The sequence below is a fragment of the Schistocerca nitens genome, chromosome 8, assembly GCF_023898315.1.
Source record: "Schistocerca nitens isolate TAMUIC-IGC-003100 chromosome 8, iqSchNite1.1, whole genome shotgun sequence".
Classification (NCBI taxonomy): domain Eukaryota; kingdom Metazoa; phylum Arthropoda; class Insecta; order Orthoptera; family Acrididae; genus Schistocerca; species Schistocerca nitens.
Window position 1 is genome coordinate 123,952,811 of NC_064621.1, and position 18,219 is coordinate 123,971,029.

Here is an 18,219-nt window from a genome sequence, read left to right on the forward strand (position 1 = left end):
ACAATTTGGCTTAAGAAATCATCACCGCCGGCCGCGGTGGTCTCGCGGTTCTAGGCGTGCAGTCCGGAACCGTGCGACTGCTACAGTCGCAGGTTCGAATCCTGCCTCGGGCATGGATGTGTGTGATGTCCTTAGGTTAGTTAGGTTTAAGTAGTTCTAAGTTCTAGGGGACTTATGACCACAGCAGTTGAGTCCCATAGTGCTCAGAGCCATTTGAACCATTTGAAATCATCACCGTCGTTGTGGTATCGCTCAAGGAAAGTCAATGCACTGTCTAAACGTTTCGTTTTGTGCACATCCGTCAACATTTTCAGTACCTAACGTGCGCACAATTTTCGGTAATTCAAGTGCTCGGTCACAATGCCATACAAATCACTACGAGAAACATTAGGAAAGGACCTTGTGGATGACATCGGAAGTTCACTGAGGTTTTTTGCGGATGATGCTGTGGTATATCGAGAGGTTGTAACAATGGAAAATTGTACTGAAATGCAGGAGGATCTGCAGCGAATTGACGCATGGTACAGGGAATGGCAATTGAATCTCAATGTAGACAAGTGTAATGTGCTGCGAATACATAGAAAGAAAGATCCCTTATCATTTAGCAACAATATAGCAGGTCAGCAATTGGAAGCAGTTAATTCCATAAATTATCTGGGAGTACGAATTAGGAGTGATTTAAAATGGAATGATCATATAAAGTTGATCGTCGGTAAAGCAGATGCCAGACTGAGATTCGTTGGAAGAATCCTAAGGAAATGCAATCCGAAAACAAAGGAAGTAGGTTACAGTACGCTTGTTCGCCCACTGCTTGAATACTGCTTAGCAGTGTGGGATCCGTACCAGATAGGATTGATAGAAGAGATAGAGAAGATTCGACGGAGAGCGGCGCGCTTCGTTACAGGATCATTTAGTAATCGCGAAAGCGTTACGGAGATGATAGATAAACTCCAGTGGAAGACTCTGCAGGAGAGACGCTCAGTAGCTCGGTACGGGCTTTTGTTGAAGTTTCGAGAACATACCTTCACCAAGGAGTCAAGCAGTATATTGCTCCTTCCTACGTATATCTCACGAAGAGACCATGAGGATAAAATCAGAGAGATTAAAGCCCACACAGAGGCATAGCGACAATCTTTCTTTCCAAGAACAATACGAGACTGGAATAGAGGGAGAACCGATAGAGGTACTCAAGGTACCCTCCGCCACACACCGTCAGGTGGCTTGCAGAGTACGGATGTAGATGTAGATGCAGATGTAGATCCCGCAAGGAGGAAATCTTAAAGCGTCTGTTTTCTCTCAGCTTATTGTCCACTTCCTGCACTAAACTTTCATTAACGACCGAAGGACGATCTTTTTTTAAATTTCAAAACGTTACTTACTTAAAAAAACACGGCTCCTATAACGCAAGGGAATTCGGTGGTTACCGTAGTCCAAGAGTGCAACCGCCTATTACTTCGATGTGAATAGCACACCTTGCTTCGGAGAACACGCGGAGAGGACAGGAACTTCCGTGTTGACGACAGCCTGGGGGCTGTGACGTCATACGGCCAGTCGGCAAGTAGCGGCATTTGCGGTGGACGGCGGGCCTCGCCGCCAGCCAGTAGAGCCGCAGCTGGCAGCGAGCGAAGATGAGGTCGTCGTCGGGGTCGTGGCTGCTGCACTTGGCGCTCTGCTCGCTTCTGGGTGAGTTCAGATTCGTGTCGTCTGTTTTTACGTGCTTAATGTCCGTCAGCCAGGTTTAACCATCCTGAATCTCCAGGGTTTAGCAACGGTCTCTCGGTTCGCTTTGACCTTCGGACTGCACAACTCACTTGGCGTAGAAAAGGCGTGCGAATCTCAACAGATGATACGAAAAATGCCAGTTTATCAATAACTGTTGTTAAGCTGTCTTGAGTTAGAAGACGAGTTTCTCCTGTGCTAGCCTCTTCATCTCTGGCTAACTACTGCACGTGCATCCACCAGAACCTGTTTACTGTAGTCACGATTTTGTCGCCCTCTACATTACCACGTTACCCCTACTCTCCCCTCCATATTACGATTCCTTGATGTCTCAGTATGTGTACTATCAATTGATCCCTTCTTGTAATCAACGTGTGCCATTAGTTATACGATCTACACATTTAATCATTAATATTCTTCTGTAGCACCATATTTCAAATGCTCGTACTCCTTCTCAGAAGTGCCTATCTTTCGACGTTTGGCAATATTATGGAAAGGATAGATTGCTACCCACCATATAGTGGAGATCTTCAGTCGCAGATAGGCACAACATATTGTTAACACTCCATCGTGGATTTTCCATTGTTTCGTATATGTCACGTTTCAGATTCGTACAAGGCTACGCTCCAGGCAAATACCTCCGAAAACTACTTCTTACACGTAACTTTTTATTAGATGTTAACAAATATCTCATTTTCGGAACTGATTTTCCTTCTATATCCCGTCTGAATTTCCTCTCTGGCCATCGTCAGTTATTTTTCTGCCCGAACAGCAAAACTCATCCGCCACGCGGCATTAGCCGAGCGGTCGAGGCACTGCAATCATGGACTGTGCGGCTGGTCCCGGCGGAGGTTCGAGTCCTCCCTCGGGCATGGGTGTGTGTGTTTGTCCTTAGGATAATTTAGGTTAAATAGTGTGTAAGCTTAGGGACTGATGACCTTAACAGTTAAATCCCATAAGATTTTACATACATTTGAACAAAACTCATCCACTTTTACTGTCTCATTTCCTCTTCCAATCAGCATCGCCTGCACTATATTACCTGTGTTTTACATCTGTTAATATTCCTTTGATCTCTTTCCAAGGAACTATCCATTTAGTTCCACCGATCTTCCAGGTTCTTTGCGGTTTCTTACAGAACTGCAATATCATCAGCAAACCTTAAAGTTTTTTTTTTCTTCTCCGTGAAATTTATTTATGTTTACAACTTACTCTGTGGTTTCCTCGCTCAATGTGCAGACTCAATAAATAGTCCACAATCGACATTAAGCTAATAAAACTAAATGAAATTCGCATTACGTAACTTGCGAAATTGTCTCAAACAAATTTTTGAGCATGAAAAATAGCTCGTGAATCCACTGTCATCTCAGCACAGGTGAGTATCTTAGCCATTCAATTTTTTGAACTTGTAATTACCCGTAATCATATATTGCACCTTCTATCTAATAAAGCCTGTATCAGCATCAATATCCACTTAATGAAGTTCTTGCTCTTTTTATGTTTTCACAGACATTAACAATTTAAATTCTTCCGTATTTTAAGTGCACCAATAAGTGACTTTCCCATTCCATTGACTTGATGAAGAATGACAACAAATGCCGTATTAGGAATTTTATTCCATTAGTCGGAGGCATAATCTTTACGCCGCTGCTGGTGTCAGCAAACTGCTAGAGTTAATAAAGGTTGCGCTCTTGAAACACTGTGTCCGTCTTTCATCGGTTATTCATTACTGCAAAACATGTGTGAAGAAATTAAAGTCTATAACACGTCGAATACAATTTTTCAACGTTTAGCAACATGGTATACCACATATAAAAGTTTCTTGGTTAGAATGTTATACCAGATACATTATCAACAGAGTAACAAATTTGTCATGTTTGCGCTTGTAATCGTTCTTCCAGACTGTATCTATGTTGTTACGTTGTTTTTGTCGTCGTCGTCGTTGTTGTTGTTGCTGTTGCCGTCGTCTATGAACTGAACGTTTTATTTCAGCTCTTAGCGCTAATCTCTTCTGTGCAAACCTCTTCATCTCTGCATAAAAACTGCAACCTACGTCCACTTTAACCTGGTTAGTCTAGTCAATCCATGGTACCCCTGTACAGCCCCCCCCCCCCCCACCTTACACACACTCACACACACTCTCTCCCTCCCTCCCTCCCTCCCTCCCTCCCTCTCTCCTATCACCAAACTGATAATTCCTTGATGCCACGGGAAATATCATATGAAACTATCCCTTCCTTTAGATAAGTTGTACAAGAAATTTCTTGTTTCCCCGGTTCGATTCAAAGCCTGTCTATCTAATCCTGTGAAGCACCAAATTTCAAAAAGCTTCAAATATCTTCTTGTCTCAACTGCTTATCATCTACGTTTTACATTCGTAGAAGACTGTAGTCCAGACAAATACTTTCCCAAAAGACTTCCTAACACTTGACTTTTTTATTCGACGTTAAGATTTTTTTTTTTTTTTTTTCAGGGAAGCGTTTCTGTTGTTGTCAGACTGCGCTTTCTGTCCTCATCGATTATTCTGCTGTGCAAATAACTTAACTGTAATTTCCTAATCTGATTCCTCAGTAACATCAGACTTAATTCGAATACATGCCCACAACCCTTCTTTCAGTTTTGTTGATATTCATGCTATTAACATTTTCAGGGAACTTTCTATTCTGTTCAAATGATGTTGCAAAAACTTTGCCATCTCTGATAGAATTAGTCAGAAGAAAAAAAGTTATTAGTCCTTCTCCATGAAATTTATTAAATTTTCTAATTTTTCTTTGATGTAGTACTTGCTCAGTGAATAACACTGATTACTGGTATGGTTTCCTTGTATACTTGCGTTCCATCTTTAGTAACTTTGTCGTCGACGGGATGTTTAACCCTAAGTTTCGAACCTTCCTTCGTGCAACTTCGTAAAGGGCGTGAAATCGTCACTTTGTGGAGCTTGCCACTAGTTAACAATACTCGCTGTATATAAACGGCAATGTGCGGACTGTCCCACTCACGGACTCATCGCCCAGCCCAAACCACAAACTTGAAATTTCCAGAGGGCGTTGATCTTATACTGCAGGTGTCGATTAAGGAGCGATTTTTCAATATTCCGTCCCTAAGGGGGTGAAATAGGGGACGAAAGTTTTTTTGAAAATGCGCTATTAAGGCAATTTTGAAGCTAGACCTGCGGAAATTGGTAATCGTTTTCTCGATCAGAAATAAAGAAACACATGTTTCAGCATTTTTGGATATTTATCGCCTATGAGAGTGAGATACTTGGTGAAAGTTTTTTGAAAATAAATCATGATTAAAGACCTACTAAAACATTTAGAAAGCTACATTTATAAAAACTGATATGAGTTCTCAGTTAGAAATGAAAAATAGTTGTTTTATTGTTTTTGGAGATTGGACAAGCTAAGAGAGTGAAATAGGGAATGAAAAATTTAATGAAATTATTTCATTGTGAAAGTATTTTAAAAGCTAAATCGATGGAAATTTGAATTTGGCTTCCCTGTGAGAAATTTAAAAAAAATATTTCACTGTCCTTGGAAATTGAGCCCCTGAGTGGAGTGAAATAGGGGATCAAAATTTTTAAGAAATGTTTCATTACATTAAAGTTTTGAAGCGAAATCTATGAAAATTGGTATTTGACTTCTCGGTTAGATGTAAAGAAATTAGTGTTACGGGACGAAAGTTTCTATGAAATCTCGCCACAAGAACGCAAAAGGCATGGTTAACTGAAACCTTGGATTCGATCTAGCAGAACAGCTTTGTTTGTCAGAAGTACATTCGGAAAAGACCATGCTTCTATTGCCTGAATTAGCGTGAAATGTTTAGCGGGTGTTGCAATTTGTGAACAACAAAAAAATTCGATTAAAGAAAAACAAAAAAATACCTGTGCAGACCATTCAGTGTACGCGAGTGAAGCAGCAGGTGATAAGCTAGCTTCAGACACAGGCAGCAGCTCGGAAGATCTTAAACGCTCTCTCCCTTCTCTGGCAAATACCTATGCAGTTGAGGTAACTGCCTTGTATGCTTGACCTTCTGAATACACTGGGATGCCCCCACAGTATGCTCCAGGGTACAGTAAGAAACAAAAGTAATGAACATAGAAACCGTGCGAGGTGTGTTGCAGAAAAACCTGAGTAGCTCGGAAAACAGTCAGTTACGTCATACATTTGTCATAAACTGTGCTCCTTACTCAGTTGCGGAGACCGTTCGTGTTGTAACTTAACGTGGCCGAACTCGTTTTAATGTCTCTCAGACCTGCGTCAGGAGACTGACGGTTAAAAGACAGCCGATTTCCTCCCAAGTCCTGCCGTATCCGGGTTTTGTGATCAGAGTCCATAATAATTTCGAAGTCGACAGGACGTTAAACCGTGATGTCTCTTCTTCCATTTCGAGAGCTGTGGTCCGCTTTTTATTAAATTTCTTTTTCCGCATCTCGAAATGAGGTAGGTCTGTAGATAACAATTATTAGGTTCCTCGAGGAGCGTTTCTTGCCTAAAGCCGTCGGCACACGGACCGCGCAGTCGAACGTTAACGTGGAGCGTGCCAAGTTCAACGTGCTGCTGAACGCTCAGGAGCGATGCGACTTGTGCATACGGTACGTGGACCCCAACGTGGTATACGCGATCGCAACGCACTCTAGCGGCGAGGGATGTTTCTAGTTCGTGAATCACACTGTTTACTCGACGGGCGCGCGTAAAATTCCCACGTTAGCTCTATTAAAACGCACATTTCTTCCAACGTCCACGAAAAGGAAAGCACCATGTCCAATCAGTGAGGACACAAGCTAATAAAAGTTCCACTACAAACAGTGCAGTGCAAATTTGGAATAATTCTCCACATAAGATAAACATTATTTCATCATTCCCAAATTTTAGTAAAACCTCAAGGTCAGTCTTACTTGATCACTATTCCTACCCAGTAGCAGAATCTTTGCAACGTGTGAATTACGAAGCGTAAAAGAAAAAGGAGCAAAATATCTCTATATAAGTAGCGCAAGCTGTCCTGTAAATTAAGCCAATCGAACAAAGTCCCCCTCAAAAAAGGTGAACTTATGTTTATATAACATCAAATATTATAGCATATACTAATATTAAACCAATAATAATGTATCAGAACCTAATAAAAACGCGAATGTTAGGGAAAAAAATTTGGTAGTGTTTGGGCGTAAACCACTGCCCCAATTACGAATGCATCAGTGGACACTGACGCTACTCATTACGCTATACCAAGAACACACGCTAAGTAACTAATCATACTGTCTTAAGCCTTGCTAAAAAGATAATCTTAGATAATTATGTTATTAATTGAAATTTAATTATAACAAATTGTACCAAGAACAATACGTTTTGGGTGGATCTTCAGTGTGTTGCAGCCTTCAAATAGCCTACTCACATAATACGCAAGTTACAATAATTCTTTTGCCACGGATATGATGTTTTTCATTATTTTATTGGAACGAATCACACAGTTAACAACGGGTTTTCCAGTGATTCTCAATTTGCTGGTGCTGAGAAATGGCATATATACATATAGGCTTGAAATGAATGCCAATATGGCGCCTCACAACTCTGTACTGAAGGGAGACGGCTTGCATGTGACGTAGTGGCGTTGTGCCATCTCATTGGTCAACGCTCAGACGCAAGCTCGGAATATCTGAGATGCCAGATATTGCTCTGCACGTTCGGGAAGACTCCCGAACGTGCACGCTCAACGCTCAACGTTCGGATGCTCGGTCCGTGTGCCGACGGCTTAAGGAAATGTCGACGCGTTGTAGGTACCGCAGCGGTAGCGGGGAATACCCGCGAGTTTCTCCCCGCTCCAGGTGTGCCGCTTCTGCCGAAGGTCAGCAGCGCTGCGCGGGTCATCAGAGGTGCGCGTCAAGGACGCTTCGAGATTTGGCTCCAGCGACTGAGAGATACGCCGCGCTGTGGGAGCCTAGCTCCACCTGCCACTATACTGTATTCACCACAAGATATAAACATTACAACACGAATTCCTCCGCGTTTGCTGGAATCTCATTAGATTTCGTTAACATGGAGCGGAAGCCAAGCTGTCCCGAGTACAGTCAAGTTCATCCCCGGATCTTTGATATTTCCGAACCAGGGCAAAAACTTGATAGGGCCCCCCCTCCACCCCCCCTCCTTCCTCACACTCAAGTGTTTTGAGATGAGAAGTCAAAAATGTAGAAATTTTGTAGGGAACATCTTTCTGAAGATTTTGATATAAGAAAACAATGTTCTAGGAAATTTAAGACATCTTATTTTGTCTTAAATGTGCCAAGGTGCAGAACCACGCCTCTTCACAAAGCATTCTTCTATCGCACGTCACAATATTTCACCCTGTGGAATTCAAATGTGTATATTTTGTAATGGAAGCCAGCAAACCTATATTCAGGACAGTGGAAATTAAAATATCCCATAGTGCCTATCCTATTCCCATTCGGCCGCTTTGACATCCCAACCCTCTTGAAACAAACTCACAAATAATACTGGGTGGGATTAATTGTGACCAGGAGAATAAGAACTCTTCAGAAAATTTGCACTCTTTATTGCCTGTTAGCTAAAACTTTCTCTTTTGTGTGACATAAAATTGAATATAGGAAAGGTGAGCAAGACTACATATTTCTTCAGTCGTTAGGTCCGCGCATTTTTTTCTCTCTACTGTTGCCACAGATTTACACGGCATGCTTTCCTTTCTGCGAAAGAATCTGTTACCTCATCAAAGTCCGTCAAATATTTTTGTACATGAAAAAAGCTGTTAATATAGTTCAAATGGCTCTAAGCACTATGGAACTTAACATCTGAGGTCATAATTCACCTAGAGTTAGAACTACTTAAATCTAACTAACCTAAGGACATCACACACATCCATGCCCGAGGCAGGATTCGAACCTGCGACCGTAGCATCAGCGCGGTTCCGAACTGAAGCACCTAGAACCGCTCGGCCACAGCGGCCGGAAAAAGCTGTTAATACGAATAGTAATCAAGACTGGTGTGGTTTCTCGATTTGATTACGTCTATTTTGTCACTGTCTGCTCGATAAAACGAAATAGGCCTTTCTAATATTGCACCAGTTGTAACACACGCCAAACAAGCGAGAATGTTTTGGCACAGATGGTCATTTTCACCTGCCTCATTTACTGAAACAACACGACAGAATATAATTCACGAAGTACCAATATTAAATGCCTATTACACTTATTACAAGCAAAAAATTTTATATGAGGAAATAGTTTCGCGTTTCATTCATACGATCAAGTTTTTCAAGCATGAGATCGAAAAATAGTTTGTATATAAATTTGGAATCGTCATATTTTTCCACATAATTTGTGTGATGTCCCCGTTTCTTCAAGTTCCTCGTTCTCTCAAACAATCTTGCCATCATTAATTCTTTAACTATTCCTGGCATTGTCAAAACATATTCTCCGGTGAACTTAACTAAACCTGCCAGAATCACCGCATTTATTCTTAGGTTAGGCGTTATTACGTCTTTGCACGAGAAGTTTTCCGCACTATTCCGAGAATAGAACTTCTGAGGCTACTTACTGGGGACTGTACAACTGGCCGTTAATAATGTAGCGACCTGGCAAAAATGTTCTGTTAAAATTTCATTTTCTTGGATACACCGAGAAGATAATATGCAGTCTTTCTTATCTTTTTATTGTTATTAGGCGTTTATTTCCGCTCTGGTAGTATGAATCTATGGATTTAGTTTATGAAAGTTTATTTCTTCTTGATGCGACGCGGATTCCCCTGGCAGATACATCAAGTACACAATGCACGCATTCAAAAGTCAACTTATGATTCGTTCAGAAATCAGAATGTGTTAAAAAATGTTCAAAAACCAACAGGGATGCTTTTCAAAATCATATGAATATTCGATAAACCAACGTGTGCTGGATGCTAGGTACTTCTGTGAAACAAGATTTTTTTCTTGAAGAACATGGATTTGGCGCCTCACTGAAAGTGCCGCACGGGGTAGATACCCCTGTTTGCCCCATTCTCCCCCCCCCCCCCCGCCCCCCTCCCAGATCTGGCCCTGGGCCTGGCCAAGTGCGATAATAAGAACACGCTGTATGCTGTGCGTTACGCCCATGACGACTGGGCGGTAAAGGGCCCTACACACGCACCCACCTACCGACCGACCCACAAATGGGACGTGTGTATGCGTTTTGCCGACCGACAGACGGACTTTCGTTCGACAGCCGATCCAACCCGTCCATTCGCTCCACCCAACACATTGTGCCGTGTGTAGAGCTGTCTTAAGGTACTATTTCGCTGCAACTGCCGGCCGTAGCGGCCGGCAATGACTGCGGGCAGTTGACTACTGCTCTTAGGCAAAGCAACGGAACATATGTCGTTGTAACTACTCGGCAGTCAGCGGTCGTGACGTCATCGCGATTGCCGCGTCTCGGCCGCTGCAGAAGCAGTCTAGCAGTTGGGCCGCGACTGCCAGGTGTGTGACGACTACAGAAATCAACGACGCGCTATGTCGAAGAAAGGTTTTCACGATGACGACGACGAACAGTTCGTGGAGTATGTGAGCAGATACTCTATACTGTATGATAATACGCATACAGATTTCAGAAATGTGATGGCAAAGGATAAGTTGTGGACGAAGATAGGAGAAGCAATGAAAAAAGATGGTAAGTGTTTTGCATATACACATTCATTTATTTTTTTTTTTCCTACTGTGACAAACTGTACAATATGAAGGCTACAACAATGTTTCCATTCTTTCTGTCACCAAACGATTACAATAGTCGTTACGAGTAGTAACAATAATTTATTTCCTTTATTTGAGCCTTAGTTCTTTTCTAGGATGTAATCATTGATTTGTAGGTTCACAGAAGTAATTCTTAAATGTATCTCGTACCTGAAACCCTTCAGCTTGGTAGAATCCCCCTGTTCGGGGCAGGGGAATAATGTTCTGTGGTAAACTCACGTCATGGTCAAGTTCATAAAAAGGTTGTCCTCCTTTTTCTAAATAGGCGTCCCTGATGAGATTGTGTAGACAGCAACAAGCTGTAACGAGTTTATCACATGTGTTAGGTTGCAGATTCAGATTTGTGTAGAACACTCGAAATACCTGACACAAAAGTCCAAAAGCGTTTTCAGAAACTCGGCGCGCTCGTGACAATTTATAGTTGTAGGTCGCTTTTGATTTATCTTGCTGGGCAGACAAGCGAGTGTAAGGCTTGAGAATATGCTTTCGCAAGTGAAATGCCTCGTCGCCTACTATAACAAATGGCATCTTGATGTCAGTTAATGGAAGCTCTTCATCTGCTGGAAACACGTCTCCTTTCATGATCATTTTTCCCATTGCCGACTTATTAAATATGCCACTGTCTCGTTTCTTCCCATTTGAACCTACATCTATTGCAACGAATTTACAGTTCGCATCAACCAATGCCAAAAGTACTATGGAGAAGTACCCTTTGTAATTACAGAAAAGGGAACCACTTTTTCCAGGACACCGTATCCTTATATGTTTCCCATCAATCGCAGCACAGCAGTTAGGGAAACCCCAGAGAGTGTAGAATTCTTTCGCACCTTTCCTGAAAGTTTCTCCAGATGGAAGAGGCAGGAAGATAGGTGCCAAGTGTTGGCACATAGCTTCTACTGTTTCACGAACTATGATGCTTACGTAGCTTGGTGGTATCCGGAAACCATATCCAAGGGACACAAAGCTCTCCCCTGTAGCTAGAAACCTGCAACACAAACCATAATTATTATTAATACATGAAACATAAATGTCTTGTCCTAATTACACAGTTAAACAAATATCGTTACGTTTTAGGTAACCAGTGTAAGAAGAGATGGAAAGGCATCAGAGATAACTACTGGAAAACAGTTCGAAAAGAACAACTGCAAACAGGTTCTGCAGCACCAAGTTCAACAACAAAATGGCATTGTTCAACAGACTAGGCTTTTTTGAGAGCTGTAGAAAGGGAGCGGTCGTCTTTTTGCAGTGTTCCTCTAAAGGAGCCAACAAGAGTCGAAGGACTGCTATCTGATGAAGACTGACAAAATGCCAATGAAACAGGACCTGACACTCCACAAGCCATTGCTTCCTTGTCCTCTGGTGACGCACCTGCTGCCAACTCTTCCATCTCAGCTCGCAGATCGAGGAAAACACACTGGGATTCAATCAACCAAAGGGGCCAACAACGATTGGAATTGCTGGAGCGCTTGGCTAATAATCGGGACCCGGAAGATGATGTGGGACTGTTCATGAGAAGCACCGCAGCGTCCATTAGGAAACTACCGCGTCGCCTCATTAATAAAGCGAAAATTGACATTTTAAGCTATGTTACGGGACTTGACAGTTCTTCAGAATCATCTCTTGTGCCACTACCAGTCAGCATCAGTCCTTCCGGCTCGTCTTCCCCTTCATCCTCGTTCGAACGAACATCATCGGTTGGAGACGGTACGTACACTTTCATCCCATTAATAAACGTCGAACCACAAGCAGGTGATACTACTTTTGAAAATAATTACTAATCATAATGTAAACACAGTGTGAATATAATGTAAAAATAAACAACAAACTGTACAGGGCCTGAGTCGTTTCCAAATAAACTTATTATTTTAATAGAAATTTATGTTATTTCATAGAGATACAAAATTATCCATTTTAAACCATTGTTGATGAATACGTATGCTTTTGTACAGCTACTTACCGTAAAGTCACTGCCATTTTTTCGTCGGCTTCTATTGGAGTTTGCACTGCACTTGTAGCTGTTCCTGGTACATCTTCTCTCACCAGACTTAAAACAAAATCGAACTGAGATGGGTTAAGTCTAAAGAAATTTCTGAACCTCTCTTCATCGTTTCGCAAGTGACCGGTTGCTAAGTTAGCATAAATTCCTTCACTTTTCCGTGTTTGGAAAATTTGTGGGGACAAGATCTTGTAAGCATTGCAATAATTTCCTCTTCTTCTTCCTCGTCCACCAAAAAATCTAGAATGGTATTAGCATCCGGTTCAATCCAGCGTCCGGCTATCCTGATTTAGGTTTTCCGTGATTTCCCTAAATCGCTCCAGGCAAATGCCGGGGTGGTTCCTTTGAAAGGGCACGGCCGACTTCCTTCCCCGTCCTTCCCTAATCCGATGAGACCGATGACCTCGCTGTCTGGTCTCCTCCCCCAAACAACCCAACCCCCAACTGAGTGGCGTGGCGAAATAGTACCTTTAACAACCGCCCGACAAATGTTCGTCTTTTGTCAATGCGTGCGTGATTAAATGTTGTTATACGTGACAGGGTACAAGGGGGACGAAACTTTGACAGAATTTCTGGAAATATTTCAAGATTGCAGTTGTTTGTGGTTCAAAATGGCTCTGAGCACTATGGGACTCAACTGCTGTGGTCATAAGTCCCCTAGAACTTAGAACTACTTAAACCTAACTAACCTAAGGACAGCACACAACACCCAGCCATCACGAGGCAGAGAAAATCCCTGACCCCGCCGGGAATCGAACCCGGGAACCCGGGCGTGGGAAGCGAGAACGCTACCGCACGACCACGAGATGCGGGCGGTTGTTTGTGGGACATGTCATGTGAGGAGTATAGCAATATAGATGCAAGACAGGAATAATCTTTTTTCTTTGTTTAACGAATCCATAATGGTTTCGTGTGGAACGTAGATAGAATAGAAATCCGTGGACCTTCTGTGTTTCTGCTTTTAGATTTTATTTCCGGTACCTGTTTGAAATGAAATCTAAAAATCTAAATAAATATTCAGTTGATTTTAATTCATAAAATATGCTTGCTTCGTTGTTAAGAGTTTAAAAAATCCAGTCTATATCCAAGCTCTTTGCTCTGAAGAGCAAAGCGTGGGATTTTTTTCACAGTTCTAAAATTGCTAAATTCTTCATTCCTTACCTCTCTGTTGTATTTATTAGATGATTTACCTGCCACCACGCCTAGTCTTTCTTCTTCGAATTTGAGCGACTTTCTTAAACTTACACATCATCATTTTTGCTACATACATAGACAAATTAATGAAGTTTACATGAACATCTTTTGTTTTGCTTTACCACGGTGTATTTCCTCAGTGGATCATAAATCAAGCGTTCTTCGTTGTTTACAGCCGATAAATATTCGGAAAAAATATTTTTTTTGTGCCAGCAGCTATACAATTTTATTTATTCTCTGCCGATTTATGTTCTGGCTATTATCTTCACCGGAGATGATAATGTACATCAATTTGTCAAAATTACATCTCTGCCAAACAGGGCAACATGACGAATGTGAAGAATTATCACAATAGTTGTTTCACTAAATTTCGACTGTAGTAGATTTACAGAATCGAAGTGTGTACACTCTTACTCTTAATTCGTCACTTTTTACACTTGATGCTGTCGTATTTGGCAGAGACGTACTTTTGACCAGTTGGTGCACAGAATCAAGTCCTGTGAAGATAGTAGCCAGTACCGAAACAGGTGGAGAATAAATAAAATTGTACAGTCATTGGCACAAAAAATAATTCTTTCCAACTATAAATCACGTTACAGGTTTGAGGAATCATTTTGCTAGTAATTGTGGGGATACAACAGCAGTGAATGTGAGGCCGTCTTAATTTCTTCCACCGGTTAGAAACCGTATTATAACTAACAGCGTCTCTTCATAGTTTATAGCCTCTCTCATGATTGAATTCTGTTTCGTTAAGGATGGTATGCTGATCTTCAGCAGTTGTTAAATGCATTGGCACATGTGTAGGGCCTTAATACAGGATAACAGCCTTACCGGCGCATTCAACTTGAACAGTACTGGTCAGCCAGCTGGTCCAACTAACCAGCAATGATAAGAGCAGTTGCAGTTCAGACGTAAAAAGGGAATGAAATAATTTTCGGTAATACACCAGCGATACCGCATGCTTCTTAGGGGACCAGACGGAAAGCATAACAACGTTTTTAGATAAGGCAGAATTGTAATTAAAAACAAGAATGGTGAAAATTGCTAAGTTAAACACAGAGTAATTTTCTGCGGGAGATATGCGTGACGCAAAAGCGTGTTGGAGGAATTTTACTGTATTGTTAAATACTGGAGCCACTGAGGTATTACTTCAGTCAGTCGTCTGGTAATCTACGAACTCCTTCCATATCCGAATCCGAGAAATTCATTTCAGTACTGCAACTGTCATCTGTTACATTGATAACGAGTCGATCAACAATAGTTTGGCTGGCTCTGAGCACTATGGTACTTAACACCTATGGTCATCAGTCCCCTAGAACTTAGAACTACTTAAACCTAACTAACCTAAGGACAGCACACAACACCCAGTCATCACGAGGCACAGAAAATCCCTGACCCCGCCGGGAATCGAACCCGGGAAACAGTATGTATGAAGCAGTTCCAGCCCCACATTTTCTCCTCTTCTCTTACGACGTGCCGTTTTGTATTCCACCAGCGTTCGGCCTTTACAGAGCTTCATGCATTAGTTCCAGCACGTCTGACAGTTTAAATGCCATGTTATTTCTCGCGACAAATCTGTTAACTTGGTTCCAGAGCAGTAGTGTTGGGTTCATATTGCAGTGCTACGATGGTGACTGTAAAAATGCAGTATATGTAGGTTGTGAAAATTGTTTTCCATGTTTCGACGACGCTTATCACTCTGCTCTCACACAGTCGAAATAAAAAATATTTGATTTTTCATTTTTGTTTGAAAAAATCTGACTTGTTATGTTTTCCCAACATAAACAACTTTTATTAAGTCTTTTATAGAATATCGACAGTTAAGAATTTATATTTGCAATGAAAAATGGAATTTTGTGTGCAATGTGATATTAGAGACAAGAAGATGTGTATTTTTTATTAAAAAAAGACGATTAGATTTATGTTAATTAGAATGTATTTGATGAATTTTACATTTAAAGGTGTATTTCAAATTGATTGAAGGAACGAAAGACCAATGCGGGATTTGAACCACCTATCCAACGATTACGCAGGATTTCCATACTAGAATGCCACAGTTATCCTCAATGCTACCGATTATCATAAAAAAGTGACCCTGCTATTAGAAGATGCCACGCACCGGACTCTTAAACGGGATCCCACAGCAGTACTTAGCAGGAAGACAGGGGAGCTACTGAAGAACTCTGGCCTCCCAGAAGAACTAGTCAAGAATCTACGACCAAGAGCACCAAGGCCACCCAGGTTATGCGGTCTACCCAAGGTCCATAAGGATGGGGTCCCGTTGAGACCTATTGTTAGTGCTATTGGGTCTCCTACATATCGGTTGGCGAAATACTTAACCAAGTTATTAGCACCTATAGTCGGTCACTGTAGCAATCATATTAATAACTCAGAAATGTTTGTTGACATCATAAAGCAGATGAAGATAGGTCCGAATGACGTCATGATCAGCCTAGATGTGGTCTCTTTGTTTACAAAGGTACCGGTGGAAGATACGTTAAAACTGCTGGCTGCTCATTTCTCTCCTGAAATACTGAAGTTATTTCGACACACTTTGACGAGCACCTGTTTTTTGTATGGTGGAAAATATTACGAAATGACTGACGGAACAGCCATGGGTTCGCCACTGTCACCAGCCATAGCTAACTTTTTCATAGAGGATTTCGAAGAACGAGCGTTGAACAGTGCTCCCTAACTTCCATCCTGATTCTTCATGTATGTTGACGATACATTTTTAATCTGACCACATGACAATGAAGCACTGCAGCAGTTTGTTGATCATTTGAATGGGATACATCAGAACATAAGATTTACAGTGGAGGTGGAGAAGGATGGGAAGTTACCCTTCTTAGATGTGCTGGTGGAGCGAAAATCAGATGGACGTCTCGGACATTCTGTGTACAGAAAACCGTCGCATACAGATTTATATCTAAATGCGCGTAGTTTTCACCACCCAGCTCAGAAGAGAGCTATGCTGAATACCTTGGTACACAGAGCAAGGACTATTTCGGACAAGGACCATCTCGGCTCCGAGATTAACCATCTGACGACGGTATTCAGAAAAAATGGATATTCTGATCGTGATATCAGATCTACTCTGGCGAAGAAACCTAGGAAGGAGACTGTTCGAACAGATCAAGAGGACCGACGCATCGCACGGACACCATTCTGCGGTGCAACGGCCAGCAAGATCGGCAGAGTCCTGAGCCGGTAGGGAATCAGACCAGTCTTCCGGCCACCCAGGAAGATTAAGGAAATGTTGCGCCCCGTGAAAGATAGTCTCGGCCTGAGAGTACCGGGAATTTACAGCATTCCTTGCGAGTGTGGCAAAAATTGTGTGGGCCAGTCTATAAGAACTGCTGCCGATCGCTGCGTGGAACATCAGCGTCACCTGAAATACAGGTATCTAGAAAAATCAGCGGTGGCTGAGCACAGTTTGTTAAATAAACATAAGATTTTATTCGATGAAACCAGAATACTTGGTCATGCTTCAAACTATTGGGACTGTCATCAGGGAAGCAGTTGAAATTAGACTCTGTGACAATAATTTCAACAGAGATTCCGGATATGCACTCAGCAATGCATGGAAGCGCGCAATTGATAAAGAAAGAGCGCAGAGGGAGACTTCTTACATTCCTCGCAGTTCTCCGCCTGTTGCGATGGATGGCGCTGCAAGCCAACGCTGGATAAAGCGCGCAAACAAAATCTATGGATATAGAGGCCGCCACCTCGGTACGCGCCGTTTTCACGTGACGTCATCCAACCAATGAGAAGCCGTCCACTGCTTACAAAAGCGGAAGCCTTACCGGTCCACGACAGTCAGTTTTACCCCTGACGACGGAGGTAGTCATCGAAAGCTTGGGATTTTATCCAAATTTGACGCGGCAGGTAAACCGAGAACTTTTTATGCAAGGACTCCGTCGCGAAAGACTTCGTAGTCACTTCCACATCTTCCTGTCACTGCCCCAGCGTCAGGCGCACGGACGCATGCCCAGATGGGCTTTGAACAAGGCGGACTGGGGACCTTTCACCTCTGCTGTCACCGCTGAATCTCCCCCACAGGGTAACATCGATGTGATGGTAGAGCAGGTGACTAGCATAATTGTTTCTGCAGCAGAAAACGCGATCCATCGCTCTTTAGGGTGCCCGAGGCGTAAGGCATTCTCTTGGTTGCCGGAAGTCGCTGAAGCAATTAAGGAGCCTCTTCGAGCTCTACAGCGGCATAAGCTGCACCCTTCCCTGGAGCTCCTCATAGATTTAAATGGCTGCGTGCCCGTGATCGCAACCTTATCAAACAACTGAAGAAGGAGTGTTGGGAGAGATACGTCTCCACCATTGCGTGCCACATGGCACCTTCCAAAGTCTAGGCAAAGATCAAACGTCTTTTCAAGTACTAGACCCCAACAGCTGCCCCCTGTGTTGCCATAAATGGCGAGATATGTACCGACGCAAACGCGATTGCCAAGCGCTTTGCTGAGCACTTTGCTCGAGCCTCTGCGTTGGGGAATCACCCCCCAGCCTTTCGCACACTCAAATGGCAGCTGGAAGGGAACGTCCCCTCATTCACTACACGGTGCAGTGAATCCTAT

The 18,219-nt window shown here is 42.5% G+C and overlaps 1 protein-coding gene across 1 annotated transcript in view; it reads left to right on the top strand.

Annotated features, from left to right (window-relative positions):
* The first annotated feature begins 1,580 nt into the window (after window positions 1-1,580).
* The window catches only part of LOC126199052 (modular serine protease-like), a 310,593-nt gene continuing 293,954 nt past the window's right edge, over window positions 1,581-18,219 (top strand). The window contains exon 1 of the mRNA XM_049935760.1: window positions 1,581-1,683. Within this exon, the coding sequence (XP_049791717.1) occupies window positions 1,629-1,683 (55 nt within the window). The 5' untranslated portion in view covers window positions 1,581-1,628. The remainder of the gene's footprint in view (window positions 1,684-18,219) is intronic.